General features: G+C 54.9%; 1 protein-coding gene across 5 annotated transcripts in view; it reads left to right on the top strand.

The window, feature by feature from the left end:
* Nucleotides 1–5,082: 5,082 nt before the first annotated feature.
* Nucleotides 5,083–20,260, top strand: part of Zfpm1 (zinc finger protein, FOG family member 1) — a 59,070-nt gene continuing 43,892 nt past the window's right edge. For 2 of the 5 annotated variants that reach the window (XM_051201798.1, XM_051201797.1), the window contains exon 1: nucleotides 5,083–5,263. In XM_051201798.1, coding sequence (XP_051057755.1) covers nucleotides 5,098–5,263 — 166 coding nt within the window. In that variant the 5' untranslated portion in view covers nucleotides 5,083–5,097. Of the gene's footprint in view, nucleotides 5,313–5,854; nucleotides 6,002–6,388; nucleotides 6,559–20,260 lie in introns of those variants that run through there. The other 3 variants (XM_051201800.1, XM_051201801.1, XM_051201799.1) reach the window with 3 other exon arrangements.

The raw sequence follows: 20,260 nt of genomic DNA, 5'->3' as shown, positions 1-20,260 counted from the left end.
TACATGACTGCTACCCTTAGCCATCATCCCAGTAGTCAATACAAGGATTCAGCATGGGTGTGAGCTCTGGGTGCTGACTGAGCAGGTCCTGCTTCTGCCTCCCCTGGCCTCACTCCTGTAGCTGCAGTCATATGAGGCGGCTGAAAGCCAAAGCAGGCTTCCTAGTGACATCCGCCTCAGGCCAGTCCATGGCCTGGGGCTTTGAAAAGCCTGCACAGTCATCATCCTTGCCAACTTCCCATTGGCTGAAGCAGGTCTTGTGGGCAGAATGTGAGTGCCATTAGGAGGGCTGGTAGGTGTGTCCTGCTCAGCCTACACCTGGCCTCCCCAGGTATCCAGCTCCTCCCTTACCTCCTATCTTTATTCTGGTCATTTTATCACCAGCTCCCCTAGCCACAGTTATACTGTGGGAAGCCTGTGAGTCAGCTTTGCATTACTACACCAAAATACCTGAGGCAACCATGCAGTTTAAAAAAAAAGAAAGGCTCCAGTTCACTCATAGCTCCAGAGAGTCGGGGCAAGCACCTGTATCCACCCATTTCTGGAGAGTAATGAGTAGGGGGACACCCATGGCCAGAGATCATAAGAGAAACAAAACTCACGTGTTGATTAGGAGCAGAGAGAGACCAAGAGGGGACAGGGACTTGAGTGTAGGCCTCTACTGAACCACAATTTGTAAGGTCTCAGCACCCCCAAACATTGCCACATAAGAAAAATTCCAATATAGGCATTGGTAGGAGACTGAGCATTCCAGCACCCCCACAGAACCCCAGACACAGTGTCCCCCTTCTTGGCTTTCCAGAAGGACACACATCTCCCCCAATGCATTCTATAGCTACCCATTGCATTTAGCCTTCAAGAGCTCTCAGGGAAGTAGACATCTGACCTTCCAGTACTGTCCACCTCCGTCATCATGTTACAGTCTTTCCTTCCCACGTGGTCCAAACCACCAATTATCTCTGTCTATTGTCCCCCTCTTTCTCTAACCTGCACCCCTATGGTAGGGATGTCAGTGGTTCACTGCTTAATCCCAGGGCCTCAGCCTGACCCATTATCCCCGTGGAGAGAAAGAAGGAGGAGGGATGGAAGTGAGAGGGGAAGGAGGGATGAAGCTGAAGCGGTAAATATGCAGGAGGAAGCAGGCCCCGCCAGTGGCATGTTCTCCTGACCTCCAGCTCAGACGTAGATGATGTCCAGGGAAGGCTCTAGTTCTGCCCACACCCCTGCCTGAAGGGGGAATACAAGTCACATGTCACATGAGGAGTAACATGAAGGGTGGGTCTTGGCTTATGCTCACAATATCCAATGACAGCATCTAGGCACAAGCCTGTGGTCCCTTGGTGTCAGAGGGTATGGCTTGTTAGAGACCTCAGCTGTATACATGACCCTGGAGGAGGTGATATGGCTTGTGCAGGTGACCCAAACCAGCTTTTTATCCCTCTGCTGTCTTCTGACCTCTATCGAGACTATGAACAGAGACAAGGAGTGCCTGAGCCCTCTCCCCAGAGCTAGTCAAAGTCAGGGAAAACAGACCGACATCCCACACTACCTAGACAGACTACCGGATCAGGGAGCCAGCACCACTAGATTTGCCTCCTTCAGTGGCCTCCCAGTTCCTAACTTAATTTATTTTGACATCCTGGCTGCCATTTGACCTCCTTAGGGAATCACATGGTGTTTAAAACTCATTATCCTCCATTGAAACAGGAAGTTAATTAAACCCTTCACAGAGCTGGCGCTGACAAATGTCAGGATGGGCCCTTGGCATGGCTGCCTGATTTCTTCAGGGCCCAGGATGACTGGCAGTAGAGGAAGACAGGCCTGACCCAGGTGAGGGATAGGGGAAAGAAAGGTCTGGGCCTCTCCCGCAAAGCAGCATTCAGCATCCATTCTAAGGCAGAGTATGAGTATTTTCCAGGGGAATCCAGCTCTGCCCTTACTTGCTGTGTGGCTCCCGACAAGTGACTTTACCCCTCTGAGCCTCCATTTATCTACCTGACAGATGGTAATTATATTAGTTCCTCCTTTAGAAAGCTGATATGATCAATAAATACACGGACAAGGCAGTGTCCAGCTCGGAGGCTGGTAGCATGCTGCCCCTCCTTGTCACTGCTAATGAGAGATGACTAAGTGCCTAGTGCTGAAGGGCTACCTGAAGCTGCCTTACAAGCTGGAACAGAGAGGAACAGGGATTCCCTCCAAAAAGGTGAGCAGGAAGGGCATACACAGCACCCAAACAAGTAATGCAAAGGCCCTGTGTCCACAGGACTTTGGAACCCACATGTAGGACCTTTAGAAGTTAAGGCAGGGAAAAAAGGGGGTCTCACTCAAGGCATTACTGGAACTCATGGCAGTCATCTTGCCTTGGCCTCCCTAGTAATGAGATTAGAGACATGTACCACCACACCCAGCTAAGACAAGTGTCTGTGAGTTATCATGACTTCCATTGGCTTCAGCCTCTGATGGGGATGCGAATGAATGTAGGCACCAACTGGAGCTGGCGACTGTGATCAGGAGAGGAGATGGGGAGAAAGCCACATTTAGAGAATCCCAGTCACCAGAAGATGAAGCCACAGAGACCAAATGATTGCAATACCAAGTGGGGTTTGGGAGAGACCGAGGAGCCAGTGCAAAACTGTCATCTTGCAGCCCTGACCTCTGGCCCATGGCCTCATTCCCCACATCCATTTTGTTCTCAGATAGTCGGCTGTGTGCTCATGCCTCCCAGCTTCTGTGTCAGTGCCACTCCTATGATGCTATTCTGGGCATCCTCTTCATCCTTCAAGGTCTAGCGTAAGTTTCTATGTCGTGCTCTGAGTCTCTCGGTTATAGAGACTCAGAATATGCCCACCAGTCAGAGAGCCAGCCATAGGATAGAAGACCATGGACAGACAAGACACAAACTTAGACGCAGGACCGAGGAGCCAGAGGTGACTTTAACCCATTACTATATATCAGGAGGAAAACACAGTCCTTCCTAGGATCTCACCCTTCAAAACAACAGAAGAGGATCCAAAATTCGGCAGACGACTCTGGGGTTGCTTCCTGAGGCGATTTCCCAGCTCTCTGTACCTTGAGCTGTGTTCTTAGAAAGGATGTAGGCCTGTCCGAGCCTCAGTTTCTACGTCTGTGGCATATGCAGGCCACCATCAAAACAGCAGCATTATATGTCCTAGAACTACTCTGTAGCTTTCTGCCTGGAAGATACCTCCTCCATGGCATAAACCTTTGAGACCTACACAGGGTCCCAGGAGAAAACCCAAGCTCAGAGGATGCTGACAGTACCAAAGCCTTCACCCTGTCCTGTGTGCCCGTAGTGGGTGCTGGCACCCTTGGCACCTCTCAGCAAAGCTTCTGGGGACCCACTACTAAGCCTTGGATTCCCAGGAGAGCAGGAGTCCCTGCAACCACAGCAGGACTTCCTGGCTCTGGACAGAGTCCTCCTGCTCTACAGGAAGCTGACCACAGGGTCCTTGGCTGAAGCAATTCCACTTCTCTGCTGACTCTGGCTGTGAACTTGACACTCCCAGTAGACACTCAGATGCAGGGGGAAATGGGCCCACAGTGGGAGCTTGTGGAAGATAGAGAGGAGGAAGACACTCAGGAAGCTGCAAGCTGAGGAATGGCAGAGAACCCTGGAGACACATGGCCCCTGATGGGAGGCTGTATGATTCAGCATTCTGCTACAGCTATATTGGGATTCTTCATTTTTAAACAGGGGTCTCATATTTTCATTTAGCTTTGGGCCCCACAAATGATGCTGCTTGTCCTGGTTGACAGGCTCCATGTTGCTGAGTGACCTAAGTATGTCCTTCTCTCCCTGCCTGGACTCTGTATACATAGCATCATACGAGTAAAGCAGGTAAGGCAAAGAAGGGTCCAAAGACATGCCATCTCACTCTCCTGCATCTCAGGCAGACATTACCAATCGAAAACCAGTTTCCTTTCATGGCTGTCAGATCCTAACTTAACCACAGATGCTGTCCAGCAGCTCCAGCCTAGGCACTACTTACTGAGTACCCAGTTTCTCACCACTTCCCTACATGTCAGCCCCAGTTACCTCCCAGGCCCCTTCCTGTAAAGCACTCTTTCCTTGAGAGGCAGTACCCAAGAAAACAGTCAAGTGGAGTGCCTTGTCCAGTGCTGAAACATCTCGGGGTCCCTAGACTGAGGAGACCTAGCAGATGTGGGGTTCCCGGCTGTAGAAGGACAGCTCCTTCTGGGAAGGGGTGGGAAGCTGGGCAACCATGTGCAGATCTTGGATCCTGGCCTTGGTGTTCCAGTATGACCGACCAACAGAGAGGGGTCAGCATCATGTCCCACTGGCACAATGGCCTTCACAGAGTGAGAGCCGTGGCAGGGAAGAGGTAGTCACCCCTCTCCTCCTCTTTACAAGGGCCCCAGTAACAGAAACTGTAGGGACGCTGGTCTCCTACCTAGAACACCTGATAGCTGGCAACTGGCAAACTTCCAAGGGGACATGAATGGTGACAGCTGTACCGACTGGAGACTGTCTGCCTGGTGGGGGCCAGGTGTCTCCTCTGTGGAGAACTTCCTGCTTCCCTGTGTGCTATGAAGAGGGTAGTAGACATCAACGACACCCATTTGGATGCTTTGTTTGGATGAAGACATGAATCCCATCCCCAGCTGTGTGATCTTGAGAATGTCTCAAGGTCCTCAAAAGAATGCAAGGTATGTTTTTGACTGTGTGGGCACTGCAAACCTGCCTGCTTGGGGCTATATGAACAAGGAAAGCTTTGGGCGGGGGCACACCTCCTTGGCAGATGTCCACTGTGGCCTAGGCTGTAGTTAAGCAAGAAGGCCAACTGACCTCTGGCTCCTCTCGGATTTCTAAACAGGTGTGAGTTCAAGAGGAAAAACCTGCGGTTCCCTAGCTAGAGAACACAACCATCAGAAGTTGCAGAACACAGGGTTGCGTCTTCCAGGAGTCTCATACTGAAGCCTCCTTCCATACCAGACCTCTGCCACATTCCAAGTCCTGAACAACACAAATTCTGTGTCCAGGCCTCAGGCATTCAGACCCCGGTGCTGGCTGCCTAGAACGCAGAGCTGCAAAGGACAGCACAACTTAAGGCCATGGGGGGCGGAGCTCCAGAGCGGAGGGGTAGGGCCAGACAAGTCAGGGGCCTGTGCTGCAGGGTTGCTGAACAAAACAGGTCTCCAAGTCCTAACCAGGCCTGCGGACATAGCCTCGGGAAACTGGAACTAGCGAAGGAGGCTAGAGGTCTACCAAGAACTGAAGGTGGGAATTATGGACAAGGCCAGCACGACCTGGGGCCAGCCCACAGGAGGTGAGGACAGGGCTGTGGACTGGGCAGAGGTAGGCAAGGCTGGGGTGGGGGGCGGGGAAGGACCGGGCTTGTGCAAAGGACTACAGGCCAGGGGCGGGGCTAAGGAAAGGGGCGGTCCTGCTGAGGCGGGGCGAAGGTGAGGAAGGATGAGACATGGGCGGAGCCAGCACAGGGAAGGAAGGGCTGGGGGCCGGGCCAGCACGGGATGGTGGGGAATACAGGGGCGGGGCCAGTGGGAAGGACGAGCCAAGGGGCGGGTCAGTTTGAGGACAGCAGAGGCTGTGTTCTGCGAAGTGGAGGAGCTGAGGGGCGGGGTCAATGTGAGTAGAGTAGCTGAGGAGCAGAGTCAATGCGAAGAGATCAGAATGAGGGACAGGGTCAATGTGAGGAGGACGGCCTAAGGAGCGGGATCAATATGAGCCGAACAGCTGAGAGGCAAGAGCATTTTGTGGACGGGATCAGGGACAGGGGCAATGTGAGGGGGACGGCTGATGGGCGGGGCCAGTGTTATAAGGTGGCTGGGGGGGGGGACAGTGAGGAGGATAAGCTGGGGGCGGGGCCAGTGTGAGGAGGACGCGCTGACGGGGTGGGATCAATGCTTGAAGCATTGGCTGAGGGGCGGGGACAATGAGAAGAGGACGGATGAGTGGTGGAGCCAGAGCGAGGAAAGACGGACAGGCGGAGGCTGGGTGAGTACGCGGAAGCCGAGGCAAGCAGAAAAGGGATAAGCGCTGGTTTGGGGGCGGGGCTAGCGGGAAGGACGGTCTGGGGGCGGGAAGGCGCGACCGCGGAGGACGGTCCGGGGAGTGGCGAGAGGCGGGGCGGCCGCCAGCTAGGCGAAGGCCCCGCCCTGTTGGCCATCCTGCCGGGAGCGCCCTGGCGGCGGCCGCGGGATCGCCGCTCGCGGCTCGCAGGTTCCATTGAGAAAAGCCGAGCGGCGGCGGCGGCGTCTGCGCCGGAGCAGAGAAGCCGCCACCAGCCCGCCGCCCGCCGGGCAGTCCGCGCGCCCGAGCGCAGGGCCGTGGCCTCGGGCCTCCGCGGCGGCGCCGGCGGCCCACAAGCGGCGCGGCGGGCTGGGGGCGCGGGCCGAGGCAGCCGTGGAGCCCACGGGCCGGGGGCATGAGCCGCCCCGCCGCGCCCCTGCCGCCCGCCGCCGCCCGCCAGGGGCTAGAGGCGGCCGCCGCGAGGGCGCGCGGTGCCGGAGACATGTCCAGGAGGAAACAGAGCAATCCCCGGCAGATCAAGCGTGAGTCAAACTTTGCCCGCGGTGCCCGCCGGACCCCCACTAGTGCCTACTCTCCCAGCGCCGCCCCTGTGCGGCCGCCCAGCCCCGCTGCGCCCGCGACCTTCACCCCGCGCCGCGCCCCCCGCGCGGAGTGCCAAGCGCGCCGTAATCTAATCTCTGCCGGCGGGCAGGGCCCCCGCGTCTCGGCTTGGGCACCCAGGGGGTCCGGGCCCCGAGAGGGTGGCGGGGTCCGGAGAGCCGGAAGGAGAGTGTCTGGGGGCGCGGCTCCGGCATAGCCCGGCCACCTCGCGGCCTGCACCTCCCCCGCATCTCAGAGATGGTGCGGCGATAGGGCGGCCCTGATCTGGGCTCAGATAAAGTTTAAAATATTCCATTCTGCAAGTCCCATCCTGATAAGATCGCTCTGTCGGGACGGGCTGAAATTGTGATCTTATCTGGCGCGCTTGACTCTCCCAGGCTTTGTATCTAGAGGCAGAAGGAGAAAGACCTGGGAGTAAGGGGTACCTAGGGCTGCGGGCCGGGCCGGGCCGGCGCCCACCGCAGCGCTTTGGCTGCAGAGCGGCGTGGCTGCGGGGGTGAGGTAGTGGAGTCTGCTGCAGCCCAGGCACTCGGCACTGGCTGGCCAAATCCCCTTTATCCGCCTCAACTCTAGAGTTTTCGATCTGCCCTCTGCCTGCTTGGGGATATATGGAGGTTCGACCCACCCACAGTCCATTACCAACGCTACACGGGCAAATAGTGCCCATGGACACCTCTCCTTCCACCCCCGCATCCGAGGGGTTATTTTGAACCAGCCAGGGACCTCAGGGACTCGAGCGTTGTTCTTGCATACATCCAAGTTTCTCACAGGTCCTCCAGTGGGCACTTTCCGGAGAAGGGCAGGCCCTCTACTTCTACATCACCCATGCCCTGACAATAGGAGCTCCTTGTGCTCTCTGGGCCACTAGGTTGCGGGGCCACTTGGCTGCACTTGGAACAAGTAAGCACACAGGAAGAGCTCCTCCTCACGCCACACCAATAATAACTTCACGCTTCTCCCGGCAGGGCATGGGGCTTCCTCCCTGGAGCTTCCCCCTGGCGGGAGAAACAAGTCATCTGGGCTGCCCACAAGGTGACAAGGGAGGGGGGCATCCGGCTTCCCAGCTCCAGATGCCTGGCTGCCTTCTCTGCCCACATGACGCTGCCACCAGGACCCAATGTGCATTCTAGCCTGTGAGAGTGTCCCTACCACTAAGGTCTCAGGAGAGGGGGATGAAGGCAGGAATCTGGGTTCTGGTAATCCGACTCCCCAAATTCGAGCCGGACCTGTTTTCCGAAAGTCTCCTTCTATCATGTCAACTCAAGTATTAAAGCCACCCACAGGTCCCGATCTGTGCTGGTTCTCTGGTTTCTTTTTCCCCTCCTCCCCTGTGCGCCTCTGCTGGGTTCTGTTCTCGCGTGTATGTGTGTGCGTGAGCGTGTGTGTGTGTTTCAGCTTGATGAGAAATGCAGATAGCTAGGGCAGGGAGATCTCAGGTTGGGAACGGATCGCCAGCGCTGATAAGGCGGTTGGAGCCCAACAGAGCCCAACCCACTTGGGTCAGCGAAACCCCGCACTCTGGGAACTGGGACCTGGACTGTGCAGGAGAACCCCTCCGATCCCCTCACAGTACCCCAGGACTGGAACAGAGGAGGAGAGCAGGCCTGGGGGGGGGGCGGATCCCGGAGTCCTCTGTGCAACTCGTGGCCTGGGCTCCTCCTCCCCTAACAGATCTAAACGCGTTAAGATGCGAACATTGATTGTCACCAAGCGGCGGCGCCTGCCCGCCTGCTCTCTGCCCAAGGCCGTGCGTGAGGCCCTCGCTGCTGTGCGCCCGCTGCTCTGGCCTCACCTGTGGCGGGTCTCAGGGTGCGGAGGGGAAGCAGGCTGAGCTCTAGGGGCCACCGCCCTCCACGCCCCCACCAAAGCAGGGTTGCAGCTGCCCGCGCCTCTGTGCTCCTTTTGTTCTGCGCAGAGATAGATGTGCCGTGCTGATAAGGCTTGCAACCGATGGCAGCCGTGATAGCGCTTCCATTTATTAACTTCAAACGTGGGAGATGGGGGAGGGCGAGGCAGGAGCGCGGCCTTAGCCGGCCAGATGGCTGACTTGATAGGCCAGGCCCCTGGAGGGGGCTAGGGGCAGGGTGTAGCTCGGGACCCCTGGTGCCCTGGCCCGCCAGTTCTCCCCCTGCCCAGTCGATGTAATCTGTGATAAGTGGGGGCCTAAGCGCGGGCCAGTCCGCCCAATGGCGATTGCCAAGAGTGATAAGAGGCCTTATCTACGGCCACCAGGCCCTGCCGGGTTCGAAGCAACAGCAGTGTGGGGGCGTCCGGCGGCAGCAGGGGGCCTAGGCTGCAAAAGAGGGAACAACGGGGGGCGTCCATCTGGGACACTTTCCCCAAACACTCTTAATTGGCAAGAAGTTGACCTTCCCCCTGTGACCAGTGGTACAGTCCATCAAAATGAAAGAAAACTGACTTCGTGCTGCCTGAGGGGAGGGGAGAGAGAGGACACTCCTCCCCTCATTCCAATTAGGTTGCACTCAGAGGCCAGGGGCGGTTTGTCACCTGCGAAGGGTGGTTTCCCCTGAATCATGCTGGGTTGCTCTTGGTTCCTGGCAAGTCTTAGGTGTGACTCGAGTGGAGTTTTATTGAAAAACTTGAGGTGGTTTCCACTGACTTGACTGCTTTGAGAAGACCAGCAGGTACACATAGGGGAGAGATCTGTATAGATCTGCCTGAGCAGACAGGTGTTTATTGAGAGCTCACTGCGTGCTGTGTGCAGTGGAGTGTTTTTGTGCTCCGGTTGTATGCTGTTCTGTGTTTATTGAATACCTGCTGTATGCAAGCACTGACTTGGCCCTATCTAAATATGAGGAAGGCAAAGGAGTGGGGAGGCACAAGCAAGCGAGAAGTCTGGGGTCAGGGTCAGTTCTCAGTAGCTAGCCTCTAGACTGCCAAGAATAGACCAGACATGGTTGCACTTGGATGGATAGTAACTTGACCTCAGTTTTCCGCTTGGGAAATTGGGCTGTTTGGGGATGTGAAAAGCTGAAAGGCAAGACAAGTAGTGAGAATGAAGTTCGGAAGGTACGGACATGCAGGGCTGGCCTCAGTTTCCCTCATTAGTGATCCCAGATGCTAAAAGACCTAGGTCACTGGGGACAGGCTTGGAGGAGGAATCCACCTGGTGCAGCCTCCCTCAGTCTCTGAGGAGGTGTTTTCACACATTCTTACAGTTCAGTTAAGCAAAGGATTGGTAGCCACAGGATGACTAATTTGCTCCATGCTCAGCAGCCATCTGCCAACTCCCTCTAACACCTAACACCCACCTACAGGGACAGTGGTGCAGGGGACAGCCCCATTCCCAGAAGAGCCAGGGTGAAGCCCCAATAGGAGCTGGGTGGGTTTAGTTATACTGTGTGGACATAGGGACTGTTTACAGAGAGCATTGCCCACTCCCATTGTAAGGATAGGTGGTGCCTGGGTCAGGTCCCTCAAGGCTTTGGTAGACCATGACACCTGGAGATTCCTCTGCCTCCATGTCTTCCCTCTATGACAGTATCTGTCATCCAGGGCTCAATGAGTGTAAGCTACCTCCTCTAGGCTATCCCGAGCCCTGGTCATTAGTACTGGCCTGGTACTTGATGTTCCTCTAGAGTTCTAGAGCTCAAGCATGGAGCCTGGGCAGAGTGGTCCATGGCAGGAGATACTCTGTGGGAAACCCTTTCCTGACTCTCTGAAGCCCACATGAGGTCTTCGTTCTTGTTGGGCCTTCTGATCTCACCTGCCTGTGGGTTTCCTACCTCCCTGTAGCCTGATAGCACAGTATATAGACAGCATGGGCAAAAGACAGCAGCATCACTGGTTATGGGTGATAACCAAGTACTTAACCTGTGCCAGGCCTGAATGAACTAACGTAGGCCCAATGCTCACATTGTTGTACCTCCAGGGAAAGACTGCTAAAAAATGGACTTTGTGCCCCAGAAAGTAGTGAACCAGAGTTGGAAGTATGAAGTAGACACTGCCCTTTCCTGAAGGAACTCCATCAAGGTATCTCACCATCATCTGGCTTTTGCTTGCTTTCAGTCATAGTCCTTAATTTTCACATCTGTACAATGGGCCTATGGGAGGAGTAGAGGCCTCTGTGGTCTTTTGCAGCTGTCCTTGGCATCCTGGTGCCCCTCTTTGAGATGCTTCAACTCAAGGGCAGCCCCTGGGGAAGTTCACCCAGCCCTACCCTGGCCTGAGCCCCAGACCCAGTCCTCTGGCCCAGGCCCCTCCCCGGAGGTCACAGGAACCCAGTATGGCACCGATTTAAGTGGGTCAGTTGGGGAGAAAGGAGTAGGAATGTGATGCCATTAATTGTGCCCCTTATCTCCTGTTTCTATGCCAACCAGACGGTCCCGGGGCTTGACGGCTCGTGAATAATACTCTAGGCTGGCCTATCTGCCATCGACAGGCCTCATGGAGGCAGCTGTTGCCTCCCGATTGGTATCACAAAACCCATGGACCCAGCCCACATGGAGCTGCCTCACCATACTCAGGCCCTGGCTGGTTCCTGCCCACCTGCCCACCATCCCCCTAAGGCTTCCTGGAGGTGCCTGTGGTCCCTGTTCCCATTTCTCAGATGGGGAAACTGAGACTACAACCACGCATTGCCTTGCAGACCTCTTCTGGCTGAAGGTGTGGCAAGTATGGGGCAGCAGCATTGCTGGTCTTCAGGAATCACATCATTCATACCCACCCCTCACATCTGTCAGGCCATGTGATCTTGGTAAGCCCTATCCTTGTGTGGCTCACTATGCTCACCATGTTATTAGTGGGGGAGCCAGCCCATAGGTAAGAGTTCAGCTACCTGCAGGATACAAGTGTATTATAGCCCTTTGATGGGACTGGGTTCCAGTAGAGACATGGGGGCATTCAGGCATCTTCAGCCTCAATGCTTTCACAGGACTGCTCCAGTGCCCAGCCTCTCACATTCTGGGACATCTTTCCAGTCACTCAGCTTCTCAGGCTTCTGAGGAGGAGCCTGACTTAGTCATGTACTGCTCCTTGGACTCAGCAAAGCCAGATATTTGCTAGGAGATTCTGACCCCAGCTCCTTATTGCCCATAGGACTGTGGGAAAGGCCTGTTAGGAGGACAGGAATCTTGCTTTCCCATCCACAATGTGGGGATGACAGTGCCTGACTCCCAAAGCATCTGTAGCCCCTCTCCTGCTGCCCCCTTCTCTTTCCCTAGTCTCTTCATGATCAGGTCAGGTCTGTAGTTCCCAGCCTGTCTGAGATAGGACATCCCTGTTCCTAAGCTCTCTTCCATGAGATCTCAGCATATTACACAGATGTGGAATAGATGTGGGGTCCTGGTACCTCCTCTATTTCTACCCAACCTCTCCCTTCTGCAATATTGCACCTGGACTATGCAGCCTTGTTGTGCAGCTTCCTTCTGTGAGCTAGTGATCCCTTGTCAGAGAGGACAGGGGTAGATCCTTCCATGATCTTCCTTCACACACCTCTGTCCTCTTCTCCCCTTCTCCTGCTCTGTAGCGGTTTAGATCGAGGCAGCCAATGGTTCTCCCAGATTATTGCCCATCTACAGAGGAGCTGGTAGTCTGGTGAGGAGGAGACTTAGGCAGAATGGGGGTGGGTGGGTATCAGCATGGAGAAAGTCAAGGAGCTGTCCATGGCATGTAGAGCTGCCTGAACAGAGCCCTCCATGTCTCAGCTGGCTACCTCTACTCCATGGACTAATGACACATGTGAGCATGGTGAGCTCCACAGGGATGGGACTTGCCAAGGTCACATGGCCTAACAGGAAAACATCCCTGTCCAACTTCACATGAGGGTGCGTAAGCTCAGGAGCTCAGACCCACCCTGACCAGGGCCCAAAAAAACCACAGGAGCTGCTGAGAGCCTAGGCAAACAGAAGCAGCCCACACTGGTGTCTGGTGATGTCTGCAATGCTGACTAGGGCTGTCTCCTTGTCAGCCCTGGGTGGTCTGTCTCTAAGAGGCCAGTGACCAGCCTTCCCCACCCTTCCCATTCCAGTTGTGCGTTCATCCTTAGTATTTGGCCCTGACTTTAGGATAATCAGCTCCCAGCTCCAGCTTCTTCCCAGGGGCCTCATTCAGTGTCATTCCAGTGCTCAGCCAGTCTGGGTTCTTTCACCTGAGGAATGGAAACAGCAGATCCTCCCTGTCCAGTAGTGTTCACCACTTAGGCAGGGGTGGTATACAGTGGGTACTTGAGGAACAGTGCCGTTCAGAGTATACTCAATCAAATGGACCCTTGGTGGCATAACTCCCTTGTTGCCTGTGAACTCTGGGCTACAAGCAAGCCCTTGCCCAGAACCAGACAACCACAGATGGGTCCCCCATGGGGAGAGGCTCAGCCTGGCTTCTCAGGAGACCTATGTGCAAGTGGCCTCTCTTGTCTCAGTTTCTGCTTGCAGAGTAGGACCCTAATAAAAGCACCTCCTTGTTGTGGCCATGGGGGGAGCACATTGAAGTGCCAAGTGACTTGTTAGCAGGTGGACACTGCCAGTCCTGCTGGCTTTGGTGTTGGCATATGCCAAAGGCCATCCTGGTGGCCTTTTACCACCCCTGTTATGGGTGAGAACATCAAGGCCTTGCTCAAGGCCAAGCAACACAGAAGCTGGGTCTGTGGCCAGAGTGGAGATTCTCTGAGCAGAGATCTGTAAAGCACAGTGTCAAACCCCACCTTCTTGCATGTCTCTGGGGCCTCTGTAGGCTGACTTTTCCTTCTCCCTCCTTAGCAGCCCTTTATGCAGAACTGGGGAGGCACATCATCATCCCCCACGCACACCTTAGTGACCTGTAAGCCTCAGCTTTTCCATCTATGAAATGAATGTTGGTCGCAGTGTTCTGCAGCCTCTCTGAGCCAGTGAGGTATAGACTGGTACCCATGCCTTGACCAAGGGCTGCAGTAGACCCAGCCAGTGTTGCCCATCACACTGTGTTCCTGTGTGCATGTCTGTAGGTTCTTCCTTAGGCTGGGGTTCTCCCTTTCACCCAGAAGAAGTAGAGGATTGGAGTGCTTTTTGGGGTCTTTAAGAAATGGAGGATCAGAAAGGCTGTCTCAGGGTCCCACAGCTATGCATGACGTTCTCACTGTGGGTAGATAGCCTGCCTGGGATGGTGTGCACATCCCTGTCTCCTCCTACCATACAGGTGGGTACACTATGGGGCCTTTGGGGCCTTAATGTGAGTCCCAACCCTCTGAGCCTCAGTTTCCTGACTACACATAGCATTGTGATGCCTACCTGGTTGGAGACAAGGATTAAAGAGAACTGACAGAGGAGTCATGGTCTGCAGGAGCCACTAAAGAGGGAAAAGAGGCCATTGCCTCTTTGCCCTACTGCTGATGGGTGCCTCCTAGGTATCTGCCATTCTGTCTCCCCTAAGACATCTTCTTGCCAGTTCTTCCTAACATTTGACTTCAAGCCCTATAGCTTTCCCATCTGCCCTTAGGCTTATACTTGCCTCAGTTGCCTATTCTCCTACCTCAGCAGGAAAGAAAGCAGTCAGCTCCTTCCTGCAGAACTTCCTTTGCTGTTTAGGGGCAAGGAATCCATCCCCACCTTGCTGGACTGGCCCCCAATGAAGGTTTCTGCCGCAGAGATCTGTGGTGGGAGGGGAAACTGAGGCTCAGCTGATCCACCTAGTCTCCTCACACTCTGTTTAACTTCAGGTATCACTGTGAGCACATGCTGACTGTGCCCCAGCCCAATTTTACGTCTGCTGCCAGCAGTCTGAACAGACCTGGGCTCAAGCCCCAGATGGAGAAACCAAGGCTCCCTGGGAGAGCCACCCTCTGGATGTATGGGGTGGGAGAGAGCAATGGCCCTGGTTGCTGGGGAAGAGCGGGGAGCCACACCCATTTTCAAGCCCAGAATTTGAGGCTAGCCCTAGTCTCAACATTATTCCCCACAGTATGACTTTGGGCTAGGGTTTTAGCAATGATCAGAGCTGCATAGACTCATTGGGTTTCATTCCTCTGCTGCCTTTATGCCATTTGCCTCTTTCCACTTCTTGGGCCACCACAGCACCTTCTGCCTTGGTCTCCCCTATTGACTCCCACACCCAGCTTGACCAAGTACAGTTGCCCAGGAATGGGGGCAATCCAACACTTGCCACAGTGGCCTGGACAGTCCATGGACACCAGGCCTTTACCCAATTGGCCGGCCAGCCCTCTCCTGGAGCAGCCGCAACCTGGTCCTCCCTGCACTGTCTCTGGTCCCAGCCTCCTCCGGCGCAGGTTTCAGCTCCTGTGATAACTCGGAAAGTTGAACTGGCCCCATTACTGCACTGAGATGGTGGGCAAGATATGGCTCGATAATGGAGGAGATACCCACGTCTCGGTGGCCAGCGGCCTGGGCTCCCGCCCATTAACATTCCCCACCAGCGATCCGCGCTATCTCCTCTCCTTCCACTCCTCCCGCAGATAAGAATGGAAATTCTGACTTCATAGCTCGCTGATTAAAGTGTCTGGATTTCTTGATAATACACAGATAAATTATGTTTTTGAAAAGGAAGGTAGGGAGGAGGGTGGAGAGAAAGGGGCCCTAGAGGGGAGCCCTTGGCAGACTCTAAGGAGATGGCTCTCCCAGCCTCTAAGCCAAGCTGTTAGCCACCAAATGTCCAGCCACTGAAACTGTGACCAGACCCAGTTAGGTTCAGCAGGCCCCACTCAGAGAAGATGCTGATACACAGACTTCCAGGCCATAAGGTCTAGCCTGGAGGTCTGATGGCAGCCCCCATCACACATTCACTGTCTTGGGCAAATAATCTATACCAATGTGGCCTCATTTGCTCAGCTGACATGGCGCTCTGCAGCCTCACCAGGCAGCTTTGCCTGGGTGCCCTGCTGCCCTGCAGTGCCTGGTTAGACCATAGTAGTTCAGTAAGTGTCAAAGTGCCCATAAAGCCATGCCCACCAGCTGTGAGGGCTTCTGCTGTGCAGCACTCAGAAGCCCACTCAGCAATCCTACCTCCCAGCTCAGCCCAGCTGCCACTTGTGACAGGCAGCACCCAGATGGGACTCGGGTGCCATTGCAAGCTTGTCTGGATAAAGCTGCCTCCTTCAGCTGATCCAAGATCCTCGCTGATGGTGTGATGCGCCAAGATTAGGGCTGCGCCAGGCTAATCCTTCTGCTGAGGGACAGGTAAGGCAGCCTTGGAGGAGTGAGGCACCTGCTGTGCGAGAAGAGAAACCAAGGCCTATCAGCCCCAACACCTCTTGGGGTGGTGGCCAGGAAGCCCTGTGAAACTCGGCTGGGCCCAGTGGGATGGGAGAACTTAGCTCTGCCCCTGTCCTGTGTATATAAAACCAGCCGTGAGAGCTGAAAACACTGGAATCCCAGAGATGGGAAGGCCTGAGGAGAGCAGGAGCTTTCCTGTAAGGTCCTGGTCTTTCCAGGTATAATGATCCCAATGATGGCCATACTGAGGATCGCTATCTTGATTGAGTTATGTATATACCCTTGGGCTTATCCTGCCTATGCCATTGAGTCCTCCCATCATCCCTCTTTTCTCTTCTGATGACTCAGGCTCAGAGAGGTTGAGTAAATTGCTCAAGGTTACACAGCACAGGAGGTACTCTGGCCCACAGGCTCTGTCCTGATCTGAGTCTCCATTTACCTGGAGGTTCTGGGATATTTGCAGTTATAACTGCCCACCTCTATAAAGGGGCCTGGTCCATACACTTCAAAGGGAAGGAGTGGGCACAGAGAGGGCAAATGCTCAGCACTAGCCAGCCCTTCTTTGGATTGATGCAAAGTGATCTGGCTGGCCTTGAAGTCAGAGATCTCCTGTCTCTGCCTCCTGAGCACTGAGATTGAAGACATCCACCACCATGCCTGGATAAATTGGTGTGTTTTATTGCTTATAGTCATTTCATTTGCCCCACAGGCTCCTTTGATGAAAAAGTTGGTTTGAGGGACTGGAGAGGCAGCTCGGTCAGCAAAGTGCTCAGCTCCCTAGCCCCATACAAGAGCCAGGCAAGGCAGAGTGCACCTGTGGCTCCCCGACTGAGAAGGCTGAGACATGCTGCCTCTAGGAACTACTGTAGCCCTTTAGGACAAACAGCTCCCACAAGACTCTTAGCTGAGATGTCAGGCTTAGGGTTTCTGATCACCACCACCTAGATGTTTCTAGAATGTTTGTCTTTGTCAGCCTGGGTCATTATTCCCACTATCACCAATCACCAGAATTTCATACCTGGAGTGTCACAGGACTCACACACAGAATCAACCAACCCAGGGGTGTGAGAGGGGGTTAGGGTCCAGTCTGCCCATCATTCTTCAGGGATCTTCCTGTCCTGAGCCTCAGTTTCTATATCTGTGAACAGGGCTATGGATGCTAAGATTGAATCCTACAGGCCCTGGACTTGCTCTCCAGAACCTCTAGTCATGTTTGATGGCCACCCCATGGGCCCCAGTGCCCCTTAGCTGTGCCCACCAGATCTTAACCAGGTTGCTAGTCTCCAGGCCAGAGAGGCATAGCTGGGCTCTCGGCTCCATCTGCTCTGGCTGTGTGACCTTGGTCCAGGCACTTCACTTCACTGGGCTTAGCTACCTCACCTGTCAAACCAGGCAGTGAGTGTCCTTGCATTTCCTTGTGAGGAGCTGATGAGACGGAGCTAGGGAACCCTGGAGTCCTGGCAGATAGGTGCCTTAGGTCCCCTATCCTCCCAGGTGCTCCTCAAGCCCTGTGTCTCCCTTTCTGACTGGTGCCTGAGAGAGGGAGGCCTCCTCCCTAAGCTCCACGGGTGTGGGAGGGAATGGGGTGGGTGTGTTCCGCCCTCCCAGGCCCCCAACAAAAAGAAGAAAGAAAGGGAACCTTGATAAAAAGAGCGATAGGCGCCATGCGTGGAGGAGCCGCTATCGGCCCATCTATCTGCCTGCTCACTCACGGTTCTTTCCCCTTATCTCACCCCTCCAAATGCCAGGAACAAAAGCGTTGCAGACTTACACATAGAGCCAAGCCCAAGGCCCAACTTGGGGCTGCCAGGAGAGATGGCCCCAAAATCTAAAGGAAAAGTTGGGCTCCTCACCCTAATCATTTTGCAAAAGGAAGACCCAAATGGCCCATTCTGAGACATGGCAGCAGGGATGGAGTGTCCAGGAGTGGGGGTGGGGGGTGGGGGGAGTGTCCCATAGAAACCCTTGCATATTGGCTGTGTGACCTGAGTCAGTGTCTTCCCTCTACAGCACCCAGAATGGATTTAAGTTCCCAGGATAGTTATAGTGGGGTGTGGGTGGAACAAGCCTTCCTCATAAAATTTCTTTCTGCCTGAATCTTCCTTGGGTCACCCAGAATCGACCCAGAATTTCCAGAACACCCCCTAGACTCGGTCCTACCTTTGCCTCTTCACCCCTACAAACCCCAAAGCCCTATCAAAGTCTTAACTTCCTGGGCTCCTAAGAATAGCACTGCTGAGGCCCCGCCCTCGGAGCAGTGCATAGGTCCCTCCCACCACTGTCCAGCCCCTAGGAGCCAATGAAAATAGAGTACAAATGAACAGTCCCATGGAGGGGTGGGGCCTTACCTTAAAATGAGAGTTTGCACCTGTCCAGCCTAGACCCATTGGGTGGAAGTCCTCCAGGCTTCTGAACCTTCTTCAGGATCCTTGTGTTTGCCTTGGACAGGCCAGCCTTTGAGTAACCTCTACTGACCTCAAAGCCTAGGCCACACCCTCAGGCACCAGGACCTGGGCATTCCACACACTGTGCAGTCAGCTCCTGTGTCAAATGGGAATGGGGAGGTGAGAAGAGGGGCAAGGACAGGCAGCAAAGGCTGGCAGCTCCCTCAGTCTCCCTGCAGACCCTGTGCATGTTGTCCCCATCCTCTCCTGTGACCCAGTGATTGATTAGGAGCCCTGTGTCCAGGACTCTGGCCCCAAGCTCTGGTGAGGACAGGGATTCCTATTTGTCACACCTCAGCTTCCTAATCTGTAAAATGGGAAAGAAACCTAGTCCCTCAGTCTGGCAGGAGAGTTTCTGGACCCCTACCCTGACCCAGGTTTTATTTTCCCCCACCCACATCATGGGGCTGTACTGGATGCAGCAGTGTTTAGAGTTGCTCATTGCATACCTGTTTAATTTTCAAAGCCCATGGAGATGGGAACCTGACCTTGCCTTCATCCTCCACACGCCTCAATATACTGTGTTGCAGAATTGGACCCACAGTCACAACAGGGAGGCATTGACTCCCACAGCACCCTCAAGCCACAGATGTGGTGGTGTTTTTTTAAATGTGGAAGTACAAAATAGTGGTGGCATAAGGTCCACAAGAACACGGGCTGAGACCTGAGGGAAGAAGAGTCATCGGTGACCTCGTGACCTCAGTCTTGGCCCCTGCACTCTGGGTCTCTGTCGCCTGTTTTTATAAAATGGGTTTGAGGGTCAGAAGCACATCACAAGGCCTTCCAGGACCAGCCTCCGTCACTGCTAAAGGACCTGCTTCTGCCCGCCCCCCAAAGCACAGGGTGTCTATTACTGGATAAAGTCTACCTGCTTGGTTTCTAGATCAGTCTTGTCTGTCTCGGAAGGAAAAGGGAGGAGAGGAACAGGGGTCAAGTCAGCCCGAGATACTGGCATTACCACAGACAAGGAGACTGAGGAGTCCTGAGGGATCAGCCAAGTGCTCTGATAGAGACAGGGAAGGGACCGTGACTGGGGCACTGATGATGTGGAAGCCCACAGTGTTGAGAGCATTCTTGAATCAGAGATGCTGAATGGGGTTGGGGGGGTGTGTGGGCACTGATGGTGTTGGTGAGGGCGTGAAAGACACATAGCACAGGGTCTCATGTGTGAGCAGGGCACTGAGAGGATAAGTGCTCAGAGCACTGTGCTCTGCCTGACTGCCATAGCTGCTGGACTTGGAGAGGAGGGGGCAGCCTACTGTGGATGGGCAGCTTGTCACACAGGAACCATCTCCTCCTGAGCAGCCATCTGCCTCCATCCCTCTGACCCGTACCATGCAGCGACGGCTCCATTAGTGAAACCTGCTCACATCGCTCAGCTCTTATCACCCATCTAGAGAAAGAATCACTCCAGGCCTCAGTGCCCATCTCCACCGTTTTGTTTCCTCCTCTCTTGCTCCAGGCTCTGAGCTGTGGCCTTGGTCGCCCCTGCCTGGCACGTGGCCTCCACAGCCCCAGACCCCATCCTGGCACAGGGCCCCCCAGTGCATTCTCACTGACCATCCTCAGGGTGCACAAATCCAGCCCCTGTGGTGTCCTGGGCCCTCCCCCATGCAGCCCCTCCCCCAGAAGCATAGGCCATGAGTTCCCGGAGTGAAACAATCTTGTGTAATCTATCAGTGGCTATCAGGCCCATCGAGGGGAGGGACAGGAGTGGCTGGGCCTAGAGATGGCGCCAACCTTTAGCGTTGATAAAGTTTCCGAGTTCAGCTGTGATGAATGTTGAGTAAGCGCAGGCCGTAGATAGGATGTGGACTTGGCAGGCCTGAGGCTCCGGCTGAAACCAATCTCTCTCTATCAGCCCGGCTGGGCTTTCTCAGGCCCCCGGCCCTCTTCCCTCCTCCTAGCCTCCCTTTCTCTCAGCCTTGCCCCACCCAGGCCCCTGCCTCTGGGGACAGGATAGGAGACCAACTTGCCAGTTAGATCTGGCCTGAGAGAGGGACCGGACTCAGGCCAAG

The sequence above is a fragment of the Phodopus roborovskii genome, unplaced genomic scaffold (assembly GCF_943737965.1).
Source record: "Phodopus roborovskii unplaced genomic scaffold, PHOROB, whole genome shotgun sequence".
Taxonomy (NCBI): domain Eukaryota; kingdom Metazoa; phylum Chordata; class Mammalia; order Rodentia; family Cricetidae; genus Phodopus; species Phodopus roborovskii.
This window is presented reverse-complemented; position numbering and strand designations above follow the sequence as displayed.